The following is a 24,033-nucleotide window of genomic DNA, read 5'->3' as shown; positions in this document are numbered from 1 at the left end:
GGCAGGCCCTATTGGGCAACCTCTGATCAGATGGTAAGTTATATGACGATCCTACTGTGGCCGAGCGCATATGGGCGAGCCCATTTGGTCGAGATACAGAGCCTAGTATGGCCGAGAGCTTATGAGCGAGCCTACTACGGCAGAGCAGATATATATGTATACCGAGCCTTATAGGGTCGGACAATTATTTTACTTACTATATTGAGAGAATTGAGTCAGTATTATCAGATGAGCATATCCTCGAGTTTTCTTTGACTCCTAGTTGTTTTCAGTTGTTATATTATTAGTTCAGTTTCAGTTTCAGTATATTGTCTTACATACTCGGTACATTATTTCGTACTGACGTCCCTTTCTGGGGACACTGCATTTCATGCATGCAGGGTCAGACAGACAGACGGGTAGACCTCCTCAGTAGGTGTTTCCCGAGATCAGCTTTATCGGTAAGCTCCCCTTCTTTCGGAGTTACCGGGGCTAACAGTGTGGTGTGTATCCTGTGTATATATGTAGATAGGTTATTGGTAGGTCTGGGCCTTGTTCCGATTTTAGTACATCTATTATTAGAGGCTTGTAGATATGTCCTGTCAGTTAATACAGTATGTTGGACTGGTAGGCCCTGTACGTATATTTTGTTGGCTTGTCAGTTGTAGTAAATATGAAGGCCTTGCCGGCCCAGCCTTATTTTGATGTTTAGTCAGCGTTAGTCTCTATTTAGTTTTATATTTTATATCGTACATTTTCTTGCAGCCCATGGCCAAAAATATGACATTACATGTTCAAAGTCTCGGAGTCACAGGTGATACGCAAGGATAGTTGAGGCACTGAGTTTCAGTATCGCCCCTAGGCATGGGGCGTGACAAAAGTGGTATCAGTGCAGTTCTGTCCTAGGGAGTCTACAAGCCGTGTCTAGTAGGGTCTTGTTTATAAATGTGTGGTGCACCACATTATATAAGCAAGGGACTACAGGGGATCTAGGAGTTGGTTACCTTTTTATTCAAATCTAAATCATGTTGTAGCACTGAGTTGTAGAAAATTTGAGTTAAACTTATGTATTGACATTTGCATGCACAGATGGCGATAACTAGGAAGACTACAACTAGTCAGAGGAGAGAACCAGCAGTAGGTGAGGGGACTAGCAGAGTACCCCCAACTGTGGCCCAATCGGAGTCACAGGGAGAGACCCCTACTCAGAGATTATCGGTTCCTCCGCCACCTGAGGAGATTCCTAGGGAGACATCCAGTTCCCCCTCCGCTTCCATTAGATCAGGACTTGAGGGGTGTGGTGCATTTGTTGGCACAGTTGGTAGCTACCTAGCAACAAGCTAGGGCATCCTCTAGTGCACGACTTTCTGAGGGATCTGGGAGTTCAAGGGTCCGAGAATTTATTGCTTTGAATCCCCCAGAGTTCACGGGGACAGATCAGAGGGAGGACCCGCTGGATTTCATAGATCAGCTTCATAGGATTTTTCGGGTTATGCATACCATGGAGAAAGAGGCAGTTGAGTTAGCAGCTTTTCGACTCCGAGATATAGCCATCCTTTGGTATGAGGGATGGGAAAGGTCCAGGGGACGTAATGCCCCTCCTTCTATTTGGGAGGATTTTTCAAAAGACTTCCATGACCAGTATTTACCACGAGAAATCTGACAGGCCCGACTCGATCAGTTTCTAGCACTCAAGCAGGGCAACATGAGTGTTCGAGAATATAGTCTCCGTTTTGACTCCTTGGCCAGATATGCACCATCCATAGTTGCTAATATGCGGGATAGAATCCACAGGTTTATAGCGGGGTTGGCCCCAGAGTTGACCGAGGCGTGTGTCACCGCTGCATTACAGGATAGTATGGATATCTCGCGAATTCAGGCATTTTCCCAGAATATAGAAAGGGGTAGGTGTCGGCAGCAGAGTGTGGAGAGGAATGAGTCAGGGCAACGTAAGAGGATGAGATTTGTCAGGTCGCAGGAGCAATCTCAGGGGAGCTACCGGCTCCAGTACTTCAAACGACCACCTAGACCTCTGCCACCTCAGCTACATGGGTACAGGTATGACCTCTATACTCAGTCAGGACCAGGTGAGAGCCCCCAAGCGTCAGGGTTGCAGCAACAACGAGGTTTGAGACAGACAAGGCCATTTCAGTCGCGATGTGCCATCTGCAGTCGAGGACACTTGGGCCAATGCCGAGCCGGTTCTGATGCTTGTTATACAAGTGGACGTCCAGGGCATATGATGCGAGATTGCCCTAATAAGGATTCTGGGGATATGGCGCAACCAGCGAATTTAGCAACAGGATCAGCTATGTCTGTGCATCCTTCAGGGCACGAGTCTCGGTCTTCGGCTGGTAGAGGTCGAGGTCGAGGTAGAAGGTTCAGTTCAGGTAGTAACCAGAATCGTATCTATGCGCTAACAGGTCGACAGGACCAAGAGTCTTCACCAGACGTTGTGATAGGTATGTTGACTATTTTTGCTCACGATGTTTATGCCTTGATAGACCCAGGATCTACCTTATCATGTATTACCACATTTATCGCGCGAAAATTTTGTATAGTGCCTGAAATACTAAGTGATCCTTTTACGGTATCTACACCGGTCGGAGAATCGACTATCGCTAGACGTGTTTACTGAGGTTGTACGATAACATATTGTGGTCGTCAAACCTCAGCCGACCTAGTTGAACTAGAGATGTTGGATTTCGATGCTATCATGGGCATGGACTGGTTGGCAGCTTGTTATGCCACGGTTGATTGTCGAGCGAAGATAGCTAGATTTCATTATCCGGGTAAGCCAGTCCTCGAATGGGAAGGTAATACAGCGACACCCAGAGGCGGGTTTATTTCCTATTTGAAGGCAAGAGAAATGATCGCAAAAGGGTGCATATATCATATTGTGCGAGTTAAAGATGCCGATGCTGAGAAATCTATACTTCAGTCTATTCTAGTAGTAAAAGAGTACGCGGATGTATTTCCAGATGAACTTCCAGGTATTCCTCCAGAGCGAGAGATTGATTTTGCAATCGATTTGCTTCCGGGAACACAACCAATATCCATCCCTACATATAGAATGGCACCTGCCGAATTAAAGGAGTTGAAGGAGCAATTAAAAGATTTACTGGAAAAAGGTTTTATTAGGCCTAGTACCTCACCTTGGGGTGCACCGGTATTGTTTGTACGAAAAAAGGACAGATCGCTAAGGATGTGTATCGACTATAGGCAACTGAACAAGGTAACTATTAAGTATAAGTACCCCCTTCCAAGGATAGATGACTTGTTTGATCAGTTGCAGGGAGCTAGATGCTTTTCAAAGATAGATTTGAGGTCGGGGTACCACCAGGTTAGAGTTCGGGAGAAAGATATTCCCAAGACTGCCTTCAGGACTCGATATGGCCACTTTGAATTTCTTGTTATGTCCTTCGGGTTGACGAATGCACCTGCCATATTTATGGACTTGATGAATAGCCTATTCCAGCCATATTTGGATCTGTTCATGATAGTCTTTATTGATAATATTCTGGTTTATTCACATTCAGAGGATGAGCATGTAGATCACCTGCGAGCAGTACTCCAAACCCTCCGCGATAATAAATTGTATGCTAAGTTTTCTAAGTGTGAATTCTGGCTAAAGTCCGTAGCATTCTTGGGGCACATTGTATCCGACGGAAGTATAAAGGTTGACACTCAGAAAATTGAGGCTGTGAAATCCTGGCCTAGACCTACCACTCCGACAGAGATTCGTAGCTTTCTAGGCTTAGCAGGATATTATCGGAGGTTCGTAGAGGGGTTTTCTTCTCTTTCAGCACTATTAACAAAGCTGATGCAGAAAGCGACTAAGTTTCAGTGGACAGAGGCCTGTGAGCAGAGTTTTTAAGAGCTTAAGAACAGATTGACCTCAACGCCAGTTCTGGCACTTCCAGATGGTCCAGATGGTTATGCCATGTATTGTGATGCCTCAGGTGTCGGGTAAGGATGTGTCCTGATGCAATATGGAAAAGTAATTGCATATGCTTCAAGGCAGTTAAGGAAGCATGAGCGGAATTATCCGACCCACGACCTCGAGTTAGCTGCGGTTGTCCATGCACTTAAGATATGGCGGCATTATTTATATGGTGTGCATGTTGATATATTCACAGATCATAAGAGCCTGCAATATATCCTCAAGCAAAAAGAGTTGAATTTGCGACAAAGACGATGGCTTGAATTATTGAAAGACTATGATGTTAACATTCTCTACCATCCAGGGAAAGCTAATGTTGTAGCAGATGCTTTAAGTCGCCGATCTATGGGTAGCTTAACACATGTAGAGGCCGAGAAAAGACAATTAACAAGGGAGATTCAACAATTGGCTTGTTTGGGGATTAGATTAGTGGACTCTGGCAATAGAGGAGTTGTACTCCAAAATGCTGCAAAATCATCTCTCATAGCTGAAGTAAAGGAGAGGCAATACGAGGATCCAGAGTTAGTCAAGTTGAGAGAGCGGGTTCCATAACGAAAGAAGTCGTTGTTAGAACTCAAAGGAGATGGGGTTCTCAGATACAAGGGTCGTTTGTGTGTTCCATAGGTAGCAGGGCTACGAGACAGGATTATGTCAGAAGCACATTATTCATGGTATTCTATTCACCCTGGGTCGACAAAGATGTATCATCACATCAAGGATGTGTATTGGTGGAACGATATGAAAAAGAACATTGCCGAGTATGTCGCTCAATGCCCTAGTTGCCAGCAGGTGAAAATAGAGCACTAGAAGCCCGGAGGGCTAATGCAGACTATAGAGATCCCGACATGGAAATGGGAGGCGATTAACATGGACTTTATCACAGGTTTACCTCATTCTCATCATAAGCTTGATTCTATATGGGTGATAGTCGATAGTCTCACGAAATCAGCTCATTTCCTACCGGTCAGATCTACCTACACAACAGAGGATTATGCAAAATTATATATTAAGGAGATAATGCGTCTACACAGGGTACCCGTATCTATTATATCTGACTGTGGGGCCCAGTTTAAAGCACATTTTTGGAGGTCATTTCAGAAAGGTCTAGGAACTCAGGTGAATCTCAGCACAGCTTTTCATCCACAAACATATGGACAAGCCGAGCGCACGATTCAGACGCTCGAGGATATGTTGCGAGCATGTGTGCTGGATTTTAATAGAAGTTGGGATGAACATCTACCTCTTATCGAGTTTTCATATAATAACAGTTACCACTCCAGTATCTAGATGGCTCCGTACAAGGCTTTATATGGGCACAGGTGCAGATCTCCCATAGGGTGGTTCGATGTTGGAGAATTTGGGTTATATGGGCCAGACCTGGTTAAACAGGCCATAGAAAAAGTAAAGCTTATCCGGGAGCGACTGCTGATAGCTCAGAGTCGACAGAAGTCATATTCTGACGTGCGGCGACGAGATTTAGAGTACGAGGTTAATGACTGGGTATTCTTAAAGGTGTCACCTATGAAAGGTGTAATGAGATTTGGCAAGAGAGGCAAGCTTAGCCCATAGTATATTGGGCCTTATAGGATCATTCGGAGAGTGGGCCAAGTAGCTTACGAGTTAGAATTGCCCTCGGAATTGGAGTCTGTTCATCCGGTTTTTCACGTATCTATGTTACGGAAGTGCATTGGCGATCCTACCCGAGTAGTACCCACGGATGATGTACAGATTACAGAGAACTTATCATACGAGGGAGTTTCGATTTCCATCCTAGACCAACAAATCCGCAAGCTGCGGAATAAGGAGGTAGCCTCCGTGAAAGTACTTTGGAGAAACAATAATGTGGAAGAAATGACTTGGGAGGTTGAGGAAAACATGAAGTCTAGATATCCCTACTTATTTCCTCCTCCAGAGAAGGGTCCGACTGAGACGTCATAATCATAAGGTACATGTGCAAATTCTTATATTGGTTATTATCGTTGATCGTGTCAGTCCATGGTCATTATACATAATTGTAGTACTGTGTGGCATTGAGTTATTAATATTCTAAGAGGAAAATGGGTAGTGGTGTGGTTACAAAGATGACCCTTCCAAAGTTATACAGAACATGGGGAGTTAACATTCGAGGACGAATGTTTCTAAAGGAGGGAAGGATGTTACATCTCGTACCTTACCATTAGGATGTTCCGTAGTAAATCCACATGAGTTCGAAGGGATTATGTCCATTAGGATGTTATATAGGGTTTAAGACATCATTATTATGAGACCCTGTAAGTCTACGACCTTGATACCATTAGATATTATGTTTAGTATGTCTAGTTATTAAAATAATATTAGTAGTTACAAATGTTTTTTTGATAATTAAGGTCATATATTATGTATGTATGGTGTGATTAATTAATATTCGTGAGTTAAGTATTTTTATGATAGAAAGGTTAATTTTAAGTGATATATATGACAAACACGTATAAATCGCATATTAATTACAATGTTAGTGAAATACCAACTAACAAAATGTGGTTGTTTGAATTTGTGAGTATATATTTAATTAATAATGTAATTTTTATGTAGTAATATATGAAAGCTTAATAAGTTAAAGATTCAATATATTGACATTATGTGTAAATTTTACATAAAACAGCAGTATAAATGTTTATAATAATTGTTAATAGTGTGTGAATTTATTTTATAGGGTACCACCGGACCGTAATAGTACGGTGTATCAAATATATTAAAAATAAGTAGAATTTTAAGTAATCTGAAGCAATTCTTAATTATGCGGGTAATTGGTTAATTATCGGATAACGAGACACTACCTAATTAGATAAAGATTAACATTCCGACACTCCTACGTGGCAGCACCCTCTTTACCCCTTTCATGACTCTTACAAGAAATTGTAAGGCTGTCAAATGCTAGGGTAGCAGATGAAAATAGGAAAGAGAAAAGATTGAAACAACATTTTTTTGGATGCCTAATCAGTAATGATATAGACGCTAAATTAGTCACGCCTTTCCTCTCTTCAATTTGCAATTCATATTTATTATAAATCAATTCCTTCACATCTCTATAGAAACAATCATAATCAGCACCGAGCCAATTCAACGTGTTGAAAACATCATTGGAAAAATCAGCTATGTCCTCGACATTACCAATCGTCTCAGAACTAAGCTCGGACACCAACATGGACTTGACTTGAGTAATTATCATCTTCGATTTCTCAAGCATTTCGGGTTTATGATTAGTTCTTGGAGATTTCTTCAGTAGCGATCCGTATGGGATTATGGCGGGAAGTTTTAGCTGGTACAAAATATTGATTTCAGGATATATTCTGTGCTTACTTGTTACAGGTATGTTAAGGCTAAGCTCTTCTATATTAAGGCTAAGCTCTTTCTTTTCATTTGTCATGATCTCGTCATTACATTCATATCCCAAAATTTACGTATATTTTGCTAGTCTCGCAAATTGCGTATATTTTTCTAGTGTTGTAAGTTATAATATTTCCTTATCAGGATTTCATATTCAGTTGAGTATTTCCTTCTTCCAGTCAAGAGAGCAGAGAGTTTATATATACAGTATTAAAAGTATTTTCATTACCATCGAGCTATAATCGATGGGCAGGCCCCTATTGGGCAACCTCTGATCAGATGGTAAGTTATATGACGATCCTACTGTGGCCGAACGCATATGGGCGAGCCCAGTTGGTCGAGATACAGAGCCTAGTATGGCCGAGCGCTTATGAGCGAGCCTACTACGGCAGAACAGATATATATGTATACCGAGCCTTATAGGGTCGGACAGTTATTTTACTTACTATATTGAGAGAATTAAGTCAGTATTATCAGATGAGCATATCCTCGAGTTTTCTTTGACTACCAGTTGTTCTCAGTTGTTATATTATCAGTTCAGTTTCAGTTTCAGTATATTGCCTTACATACTCGGTACATTATTTCGTACTGACGTTCCTTTCTGGGGATGCTGCATTTCATGCATGCAGGGTCAGACAGACAGACGGGTAGACCTCCTCAGTAGGTGTTGCCCGAGATCAGCTTTATCGGTAAGCTCCCCTTCTTTCGGAGTTACCGGGCTAGCAGTGTGGTGTGTATCTTGTGTATATATGTAGATAGGTTATGGGTAGGTTGGAGCCTTGTTCCGATCATTATACATCTATTATTAGAGGCTTGTAGATATGTCCTGTCAGTTAATACAGTATGTTGGACTGGTAGGCCCTGTACGTATATTTTGTTGGCTTGTCAGTTGTAGTAAATATGAGGGCCTTGCCGGCCCAGCCTTATGTTGATGGTTAGTCAGCGTTAGTCTCTATTTAGTTTTATATTTTACATCGTACATTTTCTTGCAGCCCATGGCCAAAAATATGACATTACATGTTCAAAGTCTCGGATTCACAGGTGATATGCAAGGATAGTTGAGGCACTGAGTGCCAGTCTCGCCCCTAGGCATGGGGCGTGACATACTCCAAACTGCTAGACCTGGCAACTCCAAAAGACGGGGAGCTTAACAATAAGGCTAAACTCGGGAATACACCTACTGATGAGATCTACTCGTCTGTATGTTCAAACCTGCACGCATGAAATGCAGCACCCCCAGAAAGGGACGTCAGTACGAAACAATGTACCGAGTATGTAAGGCAATATACTGAAGCTGAAACTTAACTAATAATATAATAACTGAAAACAATTGGGAGTCAAAGAAAATCTGAAGATATGCTCAAATGCTGATAATGACTCAACTCTCTCAGTATAGTCAATAAAATAGTCATCTGGCCCAATAAGACATGGTATACATATATATATGCTCTGCCGTAGTAGGCTCGCTCATAAGTGCTCGGCCATACTAGGCTTTGTATCTCACCAACTGGGCTCGCTCGTAGGCACTCAGCCATAGCAGGCTCGGTATATAAATTACCATATGATAAGAGGTTTCCCCATAGGGGGTCTGTCCATCGATTATAGCTCGATGGTAATGAAAATACTTTTAATACTGTACATATGTAAATTCTCTACTCTCTTGACTGGAAGAAGAAAATACTTAATTGAATATGAAGTCCCAATAAGGAGAATATTGTAACTTACAAAACTAGGAAAATATACGTAAATTTCGGGACATGAATTTTTCTTTATGTCTCATTATCAAACTTGTGTAATTACGGAATCATACAAAATGAAGGAAGAGCTTAGTCTTAACATACATGTAATAGGAATAACTCCGTATAATTATCCTGTTGGAAACCTTCGTGGATTGAATTTAGAAACTAAAAATCGAATTTAAGTATCTGCGCTTTGGATTTGAACGAATGGATTCTGTTCTTGTTTCTTTAACATTTTCTTAAAGACCAATTGACATTGAAACCTTTACAAAAATCTGACTTTTTACATAAAGCTATTTCTAATCTTTTGTTCAAAAGAATGGAATCCAACACTCTTAAGTGTTTAGTTAAGACTTGCTTTTCACGTTCTCTTGTCTTTTGGATAAGACTTTACAAGTCTTATTTTAAGACTTATCTTCAAGACAACTATACATGAATCATCTTTCCTAATTAGTGACCTTGTGCCATGTGGGAGGGTGATAGAATTTATAATTTTTATCCACTTATTAGTTAATTGGGTAATGTCTTGTTACCCGGTAATTAATTAATTACCCGCATAATTTAAAAATTACCCTAAATTACTTAAAATTCTATTTATTTCTAAAAATACTTCATACATATTTTATATATTATACTACCATAGTCACATGGTACCTTGCATGGTACTAGTTCATAATTATCGTGTATTGTCGCTTGACCCGTATTTTATTCCAAATTGTCCACTTTCAACGAAACTTGTTTCCTTTAATCCGTGTACCCCTTTATCCTTCATGACACTTATTTATCGCTTGTTATAAATAGTGTAAATATACTAACGTCAAAATTATCTCACCCCCGAGTCTACGTCAATTAACTGAAGACGAAATTTTAAAGTAGGAAAAATGCGAGATATAACAACCATCTATATTTAGCTTATACCAACCAGAATGAGGTTTAATCCTACTGATTGTTGGTTGATTTTCCTATACCAATTGGATTCTCTATCCGTTAGTAGAATATATTCGATAGATTAGTCAATGATCTTATTAAGGGATAGTAGAATGGTAGTATTATTTATATTGTTATTGTTCCTTGTAAGCCAGATGTTACAAATTACAAAAGGGAATAAAGTATTCCAAGTCAGAATTTGGTTTGGGATTTGAGGATTTCCTATGTAAGAGATTGGAGCCAATTTTGGCATTTTGGTTGGAATTTACTAGTATTAATGCCTAGTTTTTGCCATAGAGTATGGACATGAGGGCATGTGAGGAAGATATGCATAAGGAATTTTGGTTCTTTACGACAAATTGTGCACTACTCATCTATGTTCAAGCTTATTTGGGATAGATAATTTCTACATGGTAGTCTATTGAGGTTACAAAGCCATAAGAAATATTTGATTTTGTTAGGGCAATTCAAGTTCCATACCTAGTTTGAGTTTATTTGAGGTGGATTTTTACCTTCAACTAGTGCATAACAAGAATTTGTCGTGAAACTCCTATTCACATTGCTATCCCAGGATATGGAATCCTTATTGTTATCACTAGAGATGAAGGTTGTGAGGATATTGCCAGCTATCTCATCTAGGATAACAAAGGTAATTTTTTCCAAGTTTCACCAATTTCGGATCTAACATCATATATCTTAAGAGAGTCTTCCTCTTTGGTTAGGGGACCAATGGCATAGCTTCTTAGGGTATTTGAGTTTGGGATCCATCTATTTTCCCCCAAATTAAGAGAGGAGAAATTGTGGATGGACCATGTCATACCTTTTTGGCATATTTTCCATCCCTTAATTATATTATTCCAAATGAACGAGCCCTTTTCACTTGGCTTATGAGAGTACTTTCTAAGGAGGGTAATTGTCCATAAATTGGTGGTGTTGTTAGCTAATCTCCAGGCTGGACTGGCTAATAAGATTAGGTTCTTAGAACGAGCTTTTATTAACCCTAATCCTCCTTCTTTTTTGGTTCTAGTAACCAAATCCAATTGACAAGGTGAAGCTTCCTTTTATGATCACTTGTACCCCAAAGAAAATTTCTCTGAATTTGGTCAATTTTCTTAAGAGTTTTAGGGGGGAGCAACGCGTATTGCATGTAATATGCTGGTAGACTGGAGAGAGTTGATGTTATTAAATTACTTCTACCATCCAGTAATTGTCACACCTCCTTTTTACCTACACCCCCGTAAGGGGTATATAAGCGATTTTTTTTAATTTAAAGTGACAATCGAAACAGGATTATTTATTAAATTCAGAGTCGCCACTTGGGATAATTTATGGCGTCCCAAGTCACCGGTTCAAATTCCGAATCTAGAAAAAGATCGACTCTGTATTACAGTCTGCAAACATAGAAATCTGGGTAAGGAATTCTGTTAACTCGGGAGAAGGTGTTAGGCATTCCCGAGTTTCGTGGTTCTAGCACGATCGCTCAACTGTTATAATTGGCATAATATCTGATTTTAATACATGTTTTAGCCTATGGTGCTATTTTAACTTATTAACCGCTCTTATTCATTTTTAGGAAGAATGCAGCGTCATTTAAAATATATCTTGAACCACGTCACATAAATGAACCCGCAATCCGCAACACATTTTATATAACATTATCGTGATTTGGATTCGGGTCACATAAATGCGCACCCTAGTTTAGGAAGGTAAATTATTAAAAAAGCGCGCATAAATCAATTACACGTTTTCCACTTTGCGAGGGCTTTGGAAATTCCACTAGATGGCACGTTTCGAATTCTAAGGATAAAACAAAATTAATTAAAGCGAGGGTCATGCAATTGTAATTTTTGTTTGGGCACGGCACACCTCGAGTTATTCTATTTAAAGGGTATCTAAACTAACCCATGAGGGCCATAAATTACTTGTATTATACAATATGGCTCGCCTCAATCAATTAAAGTGGATCACATTTAAGAAGAAAAATGAAACTAGTGAGTCCGAGTTTAAATCAAATTAAATAGTTATGAGCATCTTATGCAATTATTATACTGGCCCAAATTTGGAAAAGGAACGGCTCCCGAACACAGGTAACAATAACCAAGCAATTAAGAGGAATTGGGCTTGACGTAAAGCCCAAAACTAGACTGGATCAGCTGAGAGGCTTCCGAAGTCTCTGGGTTAATGACAAAGGCCCAACTGCGGGGTTCACAACCATTGTTTGAAACAAGTTAAGTTTTTCATAAAATTAAAAAAAAACTTAAGGTTAAATAAGTATTGACCACCTTTACCAATCTTAAACGACTATGAAATGTTTTTTTAATACCAAATCACATTCTAGAACAGAGATGCCACACGTGATTTTACAAAGTTCACCTACAGTTTGTTTCGCCATTAAAGTATAATAGCACTCATGACCTCTAACTAAAGTATCAACGTGATTTCAAAATGGAATTACTAATATGGATTCAACATCAAAATGCAAAAGGGAAAGCGATATTTGACCCAACCCATTGTCCACATGATTTCAGAAGACTACAATTGCTAACATGGACTCAACCTTATCCAATTCCAAACATTGGGTCCAAGTCAATTAATAGACCAATTCCATGAAACCTTCAACATTAAGCAACACAATTTTTTTTACTAGCATGCATACACCTATTTGAATATACTGATGTACATAAGAATTGTCCAATCAACCCTCAAAGATAACAACATTAAAAGCCCTTAAATTGATATCATTTGAGCAAAAGTTATCGACTCTTCAAGTGTATCAACTAGTGAACCCAGCAGTAGTATACCATGCCATTAAACCTCTAAGGCAAAACTAAAAATTCATTCAAATGCGCTTGAAACTACTGAAATAAAATGAAAGTTCAACCCTCAAAATTATAGACTACTATATGACATTCACTGAAAGTCCAATTTCACAATATTACAGACCACTACATGACATTCACTGAAAACTATAAACAAGTTAATCAATAAACATCAAACCATAACAAAATTACTCAAATCAGACTGAAAGAAAAGCTGAAATCTGGACATGTGAACACCATTTTTCATTCAACATCCATATTTTCCATTGTAGTGATTCGAAAGTGTACCTAGGTGCAACCAAAATAGCTACAGAATATCAAAAGAAGAGGGTGAGATCAGCAGCAATCTAGCAGCAGTAATTAATATCAAAACAACAATTTCAATCCATTTTTGAAATCCAAAACCATCAAAATGATAGATCCTTTTCAAATCCCAGAAAATTAGCCACAAATTTCTAATTCAAACCATTTTTTAAAACTCCAAATGAATCACAAGTTGCTTCAGAAGTTGAAGAATTCAAGAATCAGAGAAGGGAATTTAATGGAACAGTATTTTTCTCTTAATGTCTTAGACGTTTTGATTTTTTTTAGATTAATTCTCTTCTGCTTTGCCTTGAAAGGCAAGATAGAGATGCCTTTATAGGCAAGGACTAAGGCAGCCTATTAGAGACTCAATTTTGCCCTTAGGCCCCTTTTGAATTTTCTTTTTTGCTTATCAACCCCTAGTCAATATTCCTTTTTGCTCAATTAACCTTAGTCCAATTTCAGTTTTATCAGACAATTCCCTTTCCCCAGCTTCCTAGAAGCTTTTCTTTCTTATTAAAAAAGATTCCCCATTTACAATATCCAATTTACCCCTTAAGCCTTGATTATTTACCCTCGCAGCCAAGCAGAACCCCGGTCCAAATGACCCAAGTGAATGGGTCTGAACTAGACCCAATTCAAATCCTTCTTGGGCTGGTTTTTAGGCGTTGCTTGAGATCAATTAAAGACTCAACATTCTAAACAAAACTGACCTAAAATTAACTAGGAGAAATAAGAGATGAGAACTTTAAACTAAAGCCCAAAACCAAAATAGAAAACGAGAATGATTTAACTAATTCTACACTAACAACAAGATAATTAAGCTGATTATCAAACAAATCATGCATGAATAACAACAAGCATACTATGAAGAAGCAGAAACACAAACACAGAAACGAGATGAAGAAGGATGAATTTTAAAAAAACAATTGACAAAAAATAACATAAGATAAGAAACAACCAAAATGCAAAGATACCTAACGAACTGGCCAGTCCTTGAAGTTCTTCTTCAAAATATCGATTTTAACCGAAAGGGGCCTCAATCACATGTTCTCATATGAAAACACATGACCAAGGTCCGTTTTGGTCTTAATTAACACCAAATCTACCGATTCTGGAGTTCGACTTTCTTTAAGTCTCATTTTCAACCCAGATTCGACGAGCTTGGGACATGTTCGAAGGAAATTGGTTCGGGATTTGGAAAGAGGAGAGTGTGGTGGTTGTTTGGTGTTAGTTTGGGTGGGATTGGAATGGGTACTGCCGGGCTTGAGATGTAGAAAATAAGGGTGGCGGATTAGGGTTGATTGAAAGGTCCCTGAAGAGAGAATAGAGGGGTGAGAGAGACGATTGAGAGGGGGGTGGGGCTAGTTCGGACATTTAAATATTAACTGATCCCCACTTCTCAATCGTCTGATCAAACAACATCGACGGCTGAGATCAAAACATAACTAAATGGGGTCGTTTGAGTTGGGAGGCGGGGAACCGGGCGATGGGGCGGGTCGTGGGCTGGTTTTGAGTGGGTATGGGGGAATAAATTCATTTGGGCCTACCAAATTAGCCCAAATCACAACCTCTTTATTTTACTCTTTTCAATTCTTTTAATCAACTTTTCTTTTTCCTTTTTCAAATTAAATTAAATCCTTAAATTACTCTCAAACTAATTATTCTACCAAATTAATCTAATTACTCAAAATAATATTTACCACAACTAATTAATTCCCAAATTAAAGAAAGCTACAAAAATCGAAGCTAAATAAAAATGCAAAAATGAGTCATTTTTGTGATTTTTCTATTTTTTTCATACAAATTGATTTACTAATTAATATATAATATAAAATTAAATCCTACATGCAAATGCAATGTACTTTTTGTTTTGTATTTTCGTGAATTAATAAAATTAAACATGCGCAGACAAATGCAAGCAATTAACAGAAAATGCTACAAAATCTACGAAATTGTAAATAATGGGAAAAAATTATTTTGTCTGAATTTATGAGAATAATTCATGTAGGGCAAAAATCACGTGCTCACAGTAATTTATCACATTTTCAACAAGAAACTTTACTTCTTATAGTGTCGATGATGAATTGGTAATCTTTGTGATTGGGGTTATTATTTATAATAGGGAAACCCAGGCATTTACCAAAAGCATTGTATACTTTTATCCCAAGGGAATGGGAGATGTTTGAGATAGTTATTTTGCTACAATTTTTTTGAGAAAACTATTCTGGATTTAGCGTAGTTTATAGTTTCCCCGAAAAGGTCGCAGAAGTTCTTAAAGGTAGACTGAATGGATGATGTGGTTATATTGTTGGCTTATCCAATTAAAACCAAGTCATCTACAAAGAAAAGATGAGATAGAGGAGGGCTATCTTTGCCCATCATAGTAGGATCCTATGTCCTAATGTCCACTAGATGGTTTACGTAATTTGATAACATTTCCATGAACAATATAAATATATAGGGAGACATTGGGTCACCCTGCCTGCCCCTACATGGGTGGAAAAACTTAGTTTTTGTTCCATTGACTAGAACAGATGAGGATGTTGTAAATATACATGACATAATTAGTTTGGACATTTTTGGGGGGATTTTGAAGTATAAAAGGATATTGTATATGAAGGACCATTTTAACTTATCGAATGCCTTTTCAAGGTTAATTTTGACCAGCATTTTGCCCTTATTTCCTTTTGTTTTTTTGAATTGATGAATAAGTTCTAAGAAAATAATGACATTGTCACTGGCCCTTCTATTTTTAACGAAGTTAGATTGAGTAGGGCTTGTGAGAGTAGTAAGCATTGGCTTTAGCCTGTTTGCAATGATTTTGTTGATAATCTTGTAAATAGTATTGCATAGATTAATTGACCAAAAATTATTGAGGTTGTTTACATTGGGAAATTCTGGAATTAGGTAGAAATAGGTAGTATTGATCTTTGGAGGGATGGCATGTTCACTAAAAATTTTGTGATAGAAATCCCTAACAGAGATTCCTAAAAATTTTGAGTATTTTTGATTAAAAAGGGGTGTAACCATCAAGCCCCGGAGATTTAAAAGGCTTGAAGGAAAAAATAGTTGTATTAATTTCACTATCAAGTAACGCATTATCTAATGGTGTAATGTGAACATTATGGAAACTAGTTGAACTGTGTAACATGTGGGTCCAATTTGTATATGTATGACTAGTAGTAAATAGAGAGGTAAAGTGTTCAAGGGTATGATTAAGGATATCTTGGTGATTATCTAGCCATGCTCCTTCACTATTCCTAAAGAAGCTAATGTGGTTTTGTCTCTTCCTATTAGAGGTACTAATTTGGAATAATTTAGTGTTAGCATCTCTCTCGTTTAGCCAATTAATTCTGGACTTTAATTTTCAATAATCTTCTTCAAGTTTAAGTATGTTAGTGTAGTCTTTGAGAAGGTCCTCTTCCAACTCTTGAAGAAACAAGCAATGGTTATAATGAGGGGATTTTTGGATACCGTTTAATCTGGCTAGGAGTATTTTTTATCCCTAATTATATTGCCAAAGTGTTCTTTACCCCAATTTTTAATATAGTCAGTAAAGGTTTTGATAGCGTCCATTAAGTCGTAATTCCTCTATTGATTAGCAACAATGTTACCAAAATTTGGATGATTGCACCAAATATTCTCAAGACGAAAAACTTTTGCGCAGTGATGATTGATATTGTTTTATCTTACTAGAATTGACTTATGGTCCGAGTGGATTTTTGGGAGATGAGTGGTAGTAACATTTGGAAATAATCTTAACCAATCATCATTTTCTAAAACATGATCTAATATTTCTATAATTAAACCTTTCATTTTCCTATGGTTAGACCACATGAATTTGCTACCCTTGAAACCAAGGTTGATGAGATTACAACAGTCCATATTTTTCCACAGTTTTGAAGCTCTAGATGTTTTAAATGGTCTTCCACCTATTTTTTTATTACTACTAATAATGTCATTTAAGTCCCCCAACATCAAAGGACCCTTATAATTTTGTGAAAGAGTTTTAAGGTTATCCTACATAATGTCTCTAAGATGGACTTTTGTACTAGCATATATAGCTGAAAAAACCATTTAAAATTAGAAGGACGTCCCACTAAAAGAGAATGGATTTCCAGACCATTTTTTGTGAAGTGTTCCTGTCACCATATTGTGATTATAGAGGATGACCATATATCCTGATTGGCCATCTGCAGGAACCTCTCGAGCTCAGAGAAGTTGAATTCATTTAGAAGGGGGGTATGCAACAACATCCTAGTCTCAAAAAAGGCTACCATGCAGGGTTTATGAGTGTCAATTAATTCCCTAAAATTACGATGAAAGTCATCATCATTAGCACCTCTAACGTTCCAAAATATAATAGTAGTGGCTCTATTCATTTGAGATGCTTGTTGTTGGTTGACAGTGGACTCCCTCTCCACCGAGTTGTGGCTCCTCCTTCTTGATGGGACTAGGATTAATGCCTACTTTCCTACTGTGGGTTCTTGTGGTGGTCAAACATGCATTGAGCACTTGTACATGGTGCTGGGGCAGCTGAATATGTATTTTTTGCTCCATAATTCTGGAAAGAGTAGTATTTTTACCTCATTTAGGCTTGAAAATTCCACACTCAGTTGAGTACCTTGTGTAAGGGGTTCTTCTTCTTCCTCTACTGGATGTTGTGGTGGATCTTGTCCTGGCAAATTGACTTGGATGTTGTGTTACAGATTTACTGGGGCCATTTTTTGTAGACTGCTCGATTCCTGTACTGCATGGTGACTCCAAGGCAAGAAGATCGGGTTGATTGTCATGCTTTACTTCGATGGGAAAAATAGTAGATTCATTGGAATATTGATGAATTGGTTGGGGGTTTGTGGTAGATTCCACTATTCTTGCATAGGCTGGATTAGTGTGTGATTCATGTGTGGAGCTAGAGAGTGTACGATATTGTTGATCCATGCTTGATTGATATAGTTGTTCATTGCTATATACATTCCTTCCGATATTAGTTGGGCTAGGTAGCGGTTATTCTGGATTATTATTACCATCTCTTGGCCATTGATTTGGATGTTTAAGGTTATTGCATGGCCTAGAATGTGTGCTTCCAGCAAAGAGGTCGGTTTGTAATTTTGAGGTTGAAGGGGGGATGTGAAGAATAGTGGTTGATTTTGTAACTGTGTTGGCATAGGTGGAAGGTTGGCCATCGGAGGAATTCTGTGTTCATTTGGGATGTGAACTAGCCGAAACCTTTTCCTGGTTGTGAGTGGAAGTCTCGGCATTCTCTTCTTGTGGGTTATTTATTTGGTTAGTGTTGGTGATAGGATTGGTAGCTTTCCTAGGGTTCTTGATTTCTATGGATTTCTTTGTCTGCATGGGAGATAATTTACTTGGCGTGTGGGAATATATAAAATTTTTGGTGGATTTTGTTGTTGCTAGGTGCTCTGAATAATCTGCCATTTGGCTATCCTCCTTTGCATGCATATCCATGTGTAATGTTGACAAGGTAGGGTTAATGGCTTGGATAGTGGTAATATCCATTTTAGGATTAGTTATTTCCTTTAGTTTAGAGGTAGCCAAGTAATTACCTATTCTGTTTTTAGTGGAAGGTTCATCTAATGATTGGGTTGTTGGTTCCAAGATATCATTTGTGTCACAACCCCAATCCCCGGTCGTGATGGCGCCCAACACGATGCTAGGCAAGCCCAACCAATTTGTCACTCACAATTCCTTAAGTAGAATTCATTACCAATTAATAGGATTAAATGCCAAATTATCATGATTATAACTCTGTAACAATAGATAAACAATACGGAAAAATCCAAAAAATATCACTGTAAATCCCACCGATCTGGTGTCACGAGCCGAGAGCCTCTATTACTAGTCTGTGTAGGGACCTATACATAGAGTTGTCTAGAAAGCGAAAAAGAAAGTGGATAAGGGGTGAAATCGGGTCCTGCGGACGCTATGCAGCTACCTCGATGACTCCGAAATAAGCTGAACAACAGTAGAAAGCCCAAACTATGCCTCCGGGATACCTGTATCTGCACACATAGTGCAGGGAGTAAAGTGAGTACTCCAACTCAGTGAGAAATAGCAATAAATAATGACTGACGGAAAGAAAACTCGTAAAAACACTACGTAGTTCTATATTTTAACGGTGAGAATATCAAAAACAACAATTGAATGAAGAAGTCAGTTAAAAGTCCTTTAAACCACTATTCATTTCATTTACTCATCACAATAACCTAATTCATATTTGTACTGCTGCGGCGTGCAGCCTGATCCACATAGTATACTGCTGCGGCGTGTAACCCGATCCATATATATATATATACTGTTGTGGCATGCAGCCTGATCCGCATAAATATATATACTGCTGCGGCGTGCAGCCCGATCCATATATATATATATATATATATATATATATATATACTGCTGCGGCGTTTAGCCCAATCCAAGAATAGTCGACTGCGCTCACTGGGGGTATGCAGACTCCGGAGGGGCTCCTTCAGCCCAAGCGCTAAACTACTACAGCGTGCCGTCCGACCCATAGAATATACTACTGCGGTATGCAGTCTGATCCATATAATATACTACTGCGGCGTGTAGTTCGATCCTCATAAATATATATACTGCTGCGGCGTGCAGCCCGATCCATAGCATATCAAATACCCTAACAATGGGGTTCTCGACCCCTCTCAGTCAATATAGACTTGGCCTCTCGGGCACACTAAGATAAGACGGGGTTCTCAACCCACACGTTACTCTCGTTAGGATTTAAAAATTTCTAAGCTGGTTCATATTATGTTTATCAGTTAAGAACATGACGGAGGGTATGATTTTAACAAGAAAAGTGAGGTCAACCAATACAAATGCTCCCTAAGGGTTCTACAGATCGGCACAAGTCCCCAAACATGGCAACTAGCCCATAATATAATGGTATTAATTAAGTCTCAGTCAAATGTACAGTAGAGTCATCAAACGGGATGGACCGAGTCCAAACCCCCAGTAGTAACAGACCCCACGCTCATCATACAACGTGTGTCTCATCTCAACATAGCACCACATTGTGCAAATCCGGGGTTTCAAACCCTCAGAACATCATTTATAACCATTACTTACCTCGAACTGGCTAACTCTCTAGCTTATGATGCCTTTGCCCCTCAAATCGGCCTCCACGCGCGTCGAATCTAACCAAAATTAGAGGGAAACCATCACAATATGCTAAGGGAACAATACCCAATCGAAAACAATCGAAAAATATCAAGAATCACGAAGTTGGCAAAAACCCGAGCCTCGGGCCCACGTCTCAAAACTCAGAAATTTTTACGTCATCGGGTTCCTTATCTCGCCACGAGTCTATACATACAAAAATCTCTCAAATCAGACCACAATTGGCCCCTCAAATCCCAAATTTAGAATTTCAATTTCAAGCTCTAATTTCTTACAATTTGGCTATATTTTCATGAATTTCGAAGATGATTTCACAGTATAATCATGTATTTAGTTCATAGGACTTACCTCCAATCACTTCCCGTCAAAACCCCTTCATTTCCCGTTCAAAAGCTCTCAAGGTTTCTCAAAAATGGGGAAAAAATGGGTTGGGTTCGCGGATGAAATGTTTTAACATTCTGCCCAGATCACTGTAGCTCTTTCTATGCGATCACATTAGAGCCCATGCGATCGCATAGCACAAATATTTTGCCCCCAGATTTAGCCCTATGCGATCGCATAGGCCTCTCTGCCATCGCATTGCACAAGGTCTTTACCCTGTGCGATTGCATGCCTTCCACCGCGATCGCATAGCACAACTAAACAGCCCCTCGAATTCCTTCTATGCGATCACATGACACCCTCTACGATCGCATAGAACAAAAATACTCTGCAATCTTTCTACTGCATTTTACAACTCCACACTTCCCGTTAACCATCCGAAATCGCCCCGAGGCCCCTGGGACCTAAACCAAATGCACCATCATATCTTAAAAAATCATCCAAACTTGCTCCAATCATCAAAACACCTCGACTAACACTAAAATCATCGAATTATACCGAATTCAAGCCTAAGTTCTTTTGAAACTTCTAAAACAAACATTTTATCAGAAACCCGACCAAAACACCTCCGAATGATCTAAAATTTTGTACACACATCCAAAATCACCTAACGAAGATACCGAAACTCTCGGAATTGCATTCCAACTCTTGGATAAAACCTTATCTATCAACCGAAAATCGCTTAAATACTAACTTCGCCAATTCAAGCCTAATTCTACTCCGGACCTCCAAAATCAATTCCGATCACACTCCTAAGCCACATATCATTCCCCGAAGCTAACCGAATCACCGGAAATCACATCCGAGCCCTCTAACTCAATAGTCAACAACCGGTTAACCTTTTTAAAACAAGCATTCCTTAAAGAAACTAAGTGTCTCATTTCCTATCAAAACCAATCCGATTTAACTCTAACACACCGAATACCGACAACAAAATATGAAGAAGCATAAAATGGGGGAAACGGGGTGGTAACTCACATGAAGACGGGTCGGGTCATTACATTCTCCCTAACTTAAACAAATGCTCGTCCTCGAGCGGGTCAAGAAACATACCTGGGGCCTCAAACAAGTGAGAATATCTGCTCCGCATCTCTCGCTCGGTCTCCCAAGTAGCCTCCTCCACGGGCCGACCTCTCCACTGCACCTTCACTGAAGCGATATCCTTTGATATCAATCTCCGAACCTGACGACCCAAAATAGCCACTGGCTCCACATCGTAGGTCAAATCATCATCCAACTGGACCATGTTGAAGTCTAAAACATGAGACGGGTCCCCAACATACTTCCAGAGCATCGAAACATGGAATACCGGATGCACACTCGACAAGCTAGGTGGCAAAGCAAGCTCATAAGCCTTCTCCCCAATCCTCCAAAGCACCTCAAAAGGCCCAATGAACCGAGGACTCAACTTGCCTTTCTTCCCAAACCTCATAACACCCTTCATGGGAGAAACCTTTAGCAAGACCTTCTCACCAACCATATAGGACACATATCGAACCTTCCGGTCTGCATAGCGTTTCTGACACGACTGTGCTGTATGAAGCCTCTCCTGAATCATCTTCACCTTCTCTAAGGCATCCTGAACCAAAACTGTCCCCAATAGTCTAGCCTCGCCGGGCTCGAACCAACCAATCGGAGATCTACACCGCCTCCCAAACAAAGCCTCATATGGAGCCATCTGAATACTCGATTGGTAGCTGTTGTTGTAAGCAAACTTTGCAAGTGGTAGAAACTTATCCCATGAACCTCAAAAGTCAATAACACAAGCACGCAACATGTCCTCCAATATCTGAATAGTGCGCTCAGACTGTTCGTCCGTCTTAGGATGAAACGTTGTGCTCAACTCTACCTGAGTATCCAACTCTCTCTGCACGACTCTCCAAAACTATTAAGTAAACTAAGTACCTCTATCTGAGATGATGGAGACTGGAACACCATGCAACCGAACAATCTCCCTGATATAAATCCCTGTAAACCGCTCTGAAGAATAGGTGGTACACACAGGAATGAAGTGCGCAGACTTGGTCAGCCGATACACAATCACCTCAATAGCATCAAACTTCTTCAAAGTCCGAGGAAGTCCAACCACGAAGTTCATAGTGATTCTCTCCCACTTCCACTCGGGAATAACCATCTGCTGAAGTAAGCTACCCGGTCTCTGATACTCAAATTTCACCTGCTGACAGTTGAGATACCGAGCTACAAACCCCACGATATCTTTCTTCATTCTTCTCCACCAATACTGCTGCCTCAAATCCTGATACATCTTCGCGGCACCTGGATGGATGGAATACTGCGAGCTGTGGGCCTCATCCAATATTAACTCCTGAAGCCTATCCACGTTGGGCACGCAAATTCGGCCCTGCATACTCAACACGCCATCACCATCAATGGTCACATCCCTGGCATCATCATGCTGAACCCTGTCCTTAAGGACAAGTAAATGTGGATCATCATAATGGCGCTCTCTGACGCGGTCATACAAGGAAGACCGAGAAACCACACAAGACAACAACCAAATAGGCTCTGAAATGTCTAATCTCACCATCCGATTGTCCAAACCCTGAACATCAACTACAAATGGTCCCTCCCCAACTGGAATGTACGCCAAACTCCCCATGCTAATCGCCTTTCTGTTCAATGCATCGGCCACCACATTGGCCTTCCCGGGGTGATACAAAATGGTAATGTCATAATCCTTGAGCAACTTAATCCATCTCCGCTGCCTCAAATTAAGATCCTTCTGCTTGAACAAATGATGAAGACTGCGATGATCAGTGAACACTTTACAAGATATGCCATACTAGTAATGCCTCCAAATTTTCAATACATGAACTATGGCAACCAAATACAAATCGTGGATGGGGTAGTTCCTCTCATGGGGCTTCAACTGACGAGAAGCATAAGCAATAACTCTACCCTCCTGCATGAACACACAACAAATCCCAACTCTAGAAGCATCACAATACACAATATATGAACCTGAAGCTGATGGCAAAACCAACATTGGAGATGTGGTCAAGGCTGTCTTGAGCTTCTGAAAGCTCTCCTCACACTCATCTAACCATACAAATGGCACACCCTTCTAAGTCAACTTTGTCAAGGGCGATGCAATGGATGAAAATCCCTGAACAAACCGACGATAATAGCCTGCTAACCCAAGAAAGCTACAAATCTCTATGGCTGAGGACGATCTGGGCCAACTCTTAACTACCTCTATCTTCTTCGGATCAACCTGTATACCTTTGCTGGACACTACATGCCCCAAGAAAGCCACTGAACTGAGCCAAAACTCAACTTGGAGAATTTTACAAAAAGCTTCTCCTCCCTCAATCTCTGCAACACAACACTCAAATGCTCCGCATGCTCCTCCTGACTACGCGAGTATATCAAAAATTCATCAATGAATACTATAACG

The 24,033-nt window shown here is 39.7% G+C and overlaps 1 protein-coding gene across 1 annotated transcript; it reads left to right on the top strand.

The window, feature by feature from the left end:
• The first annotated feature begins 1,068 nt into the window (after positions 1 to 1,068).
• Positions 1,069 to 4,474, top strand: LOC138877230 (uncharacterized). Its single transcript, XM_070156821.1, has 6 exons — positions 1,069 to 1,300; positions 1,401 to 1,620; positions 1,729 to 2,441; positions 2,718 to 3,110; positions 3,519 to 3,839; positions 4,227 to 4,474. Exons 1-6 carry the CDS (start codon positions 1,069 to 1,071, stop codon positions 4,472 to 4,474), a joined length of 2,127 nt encoding a protein of 708 aa, XP_070012922.1.
• Positions 4,475 to 24,033: the final 19,559 nt, after the last annotated feature.

The sequence above is a fragment of the Nicotiana sylvestris genome, chromosome 9 (genome assembly GCF_000393655.2).
Source record: "Nicotiana sylvestris chromosome 9, ASM39365v2, whole genome shotgun sequence".
Classification (NCBI taxonomy): domain Eukaryota; kingdom Viridiplantae; phylum Streptophyta; class Magnoliopsida; order Solanales; family Solanaceae; genus Nicotiana; species Nicotiana sylvestris.
This window is presented reverse-complemented; position numbering and strand designations above follow the sequence as displayed.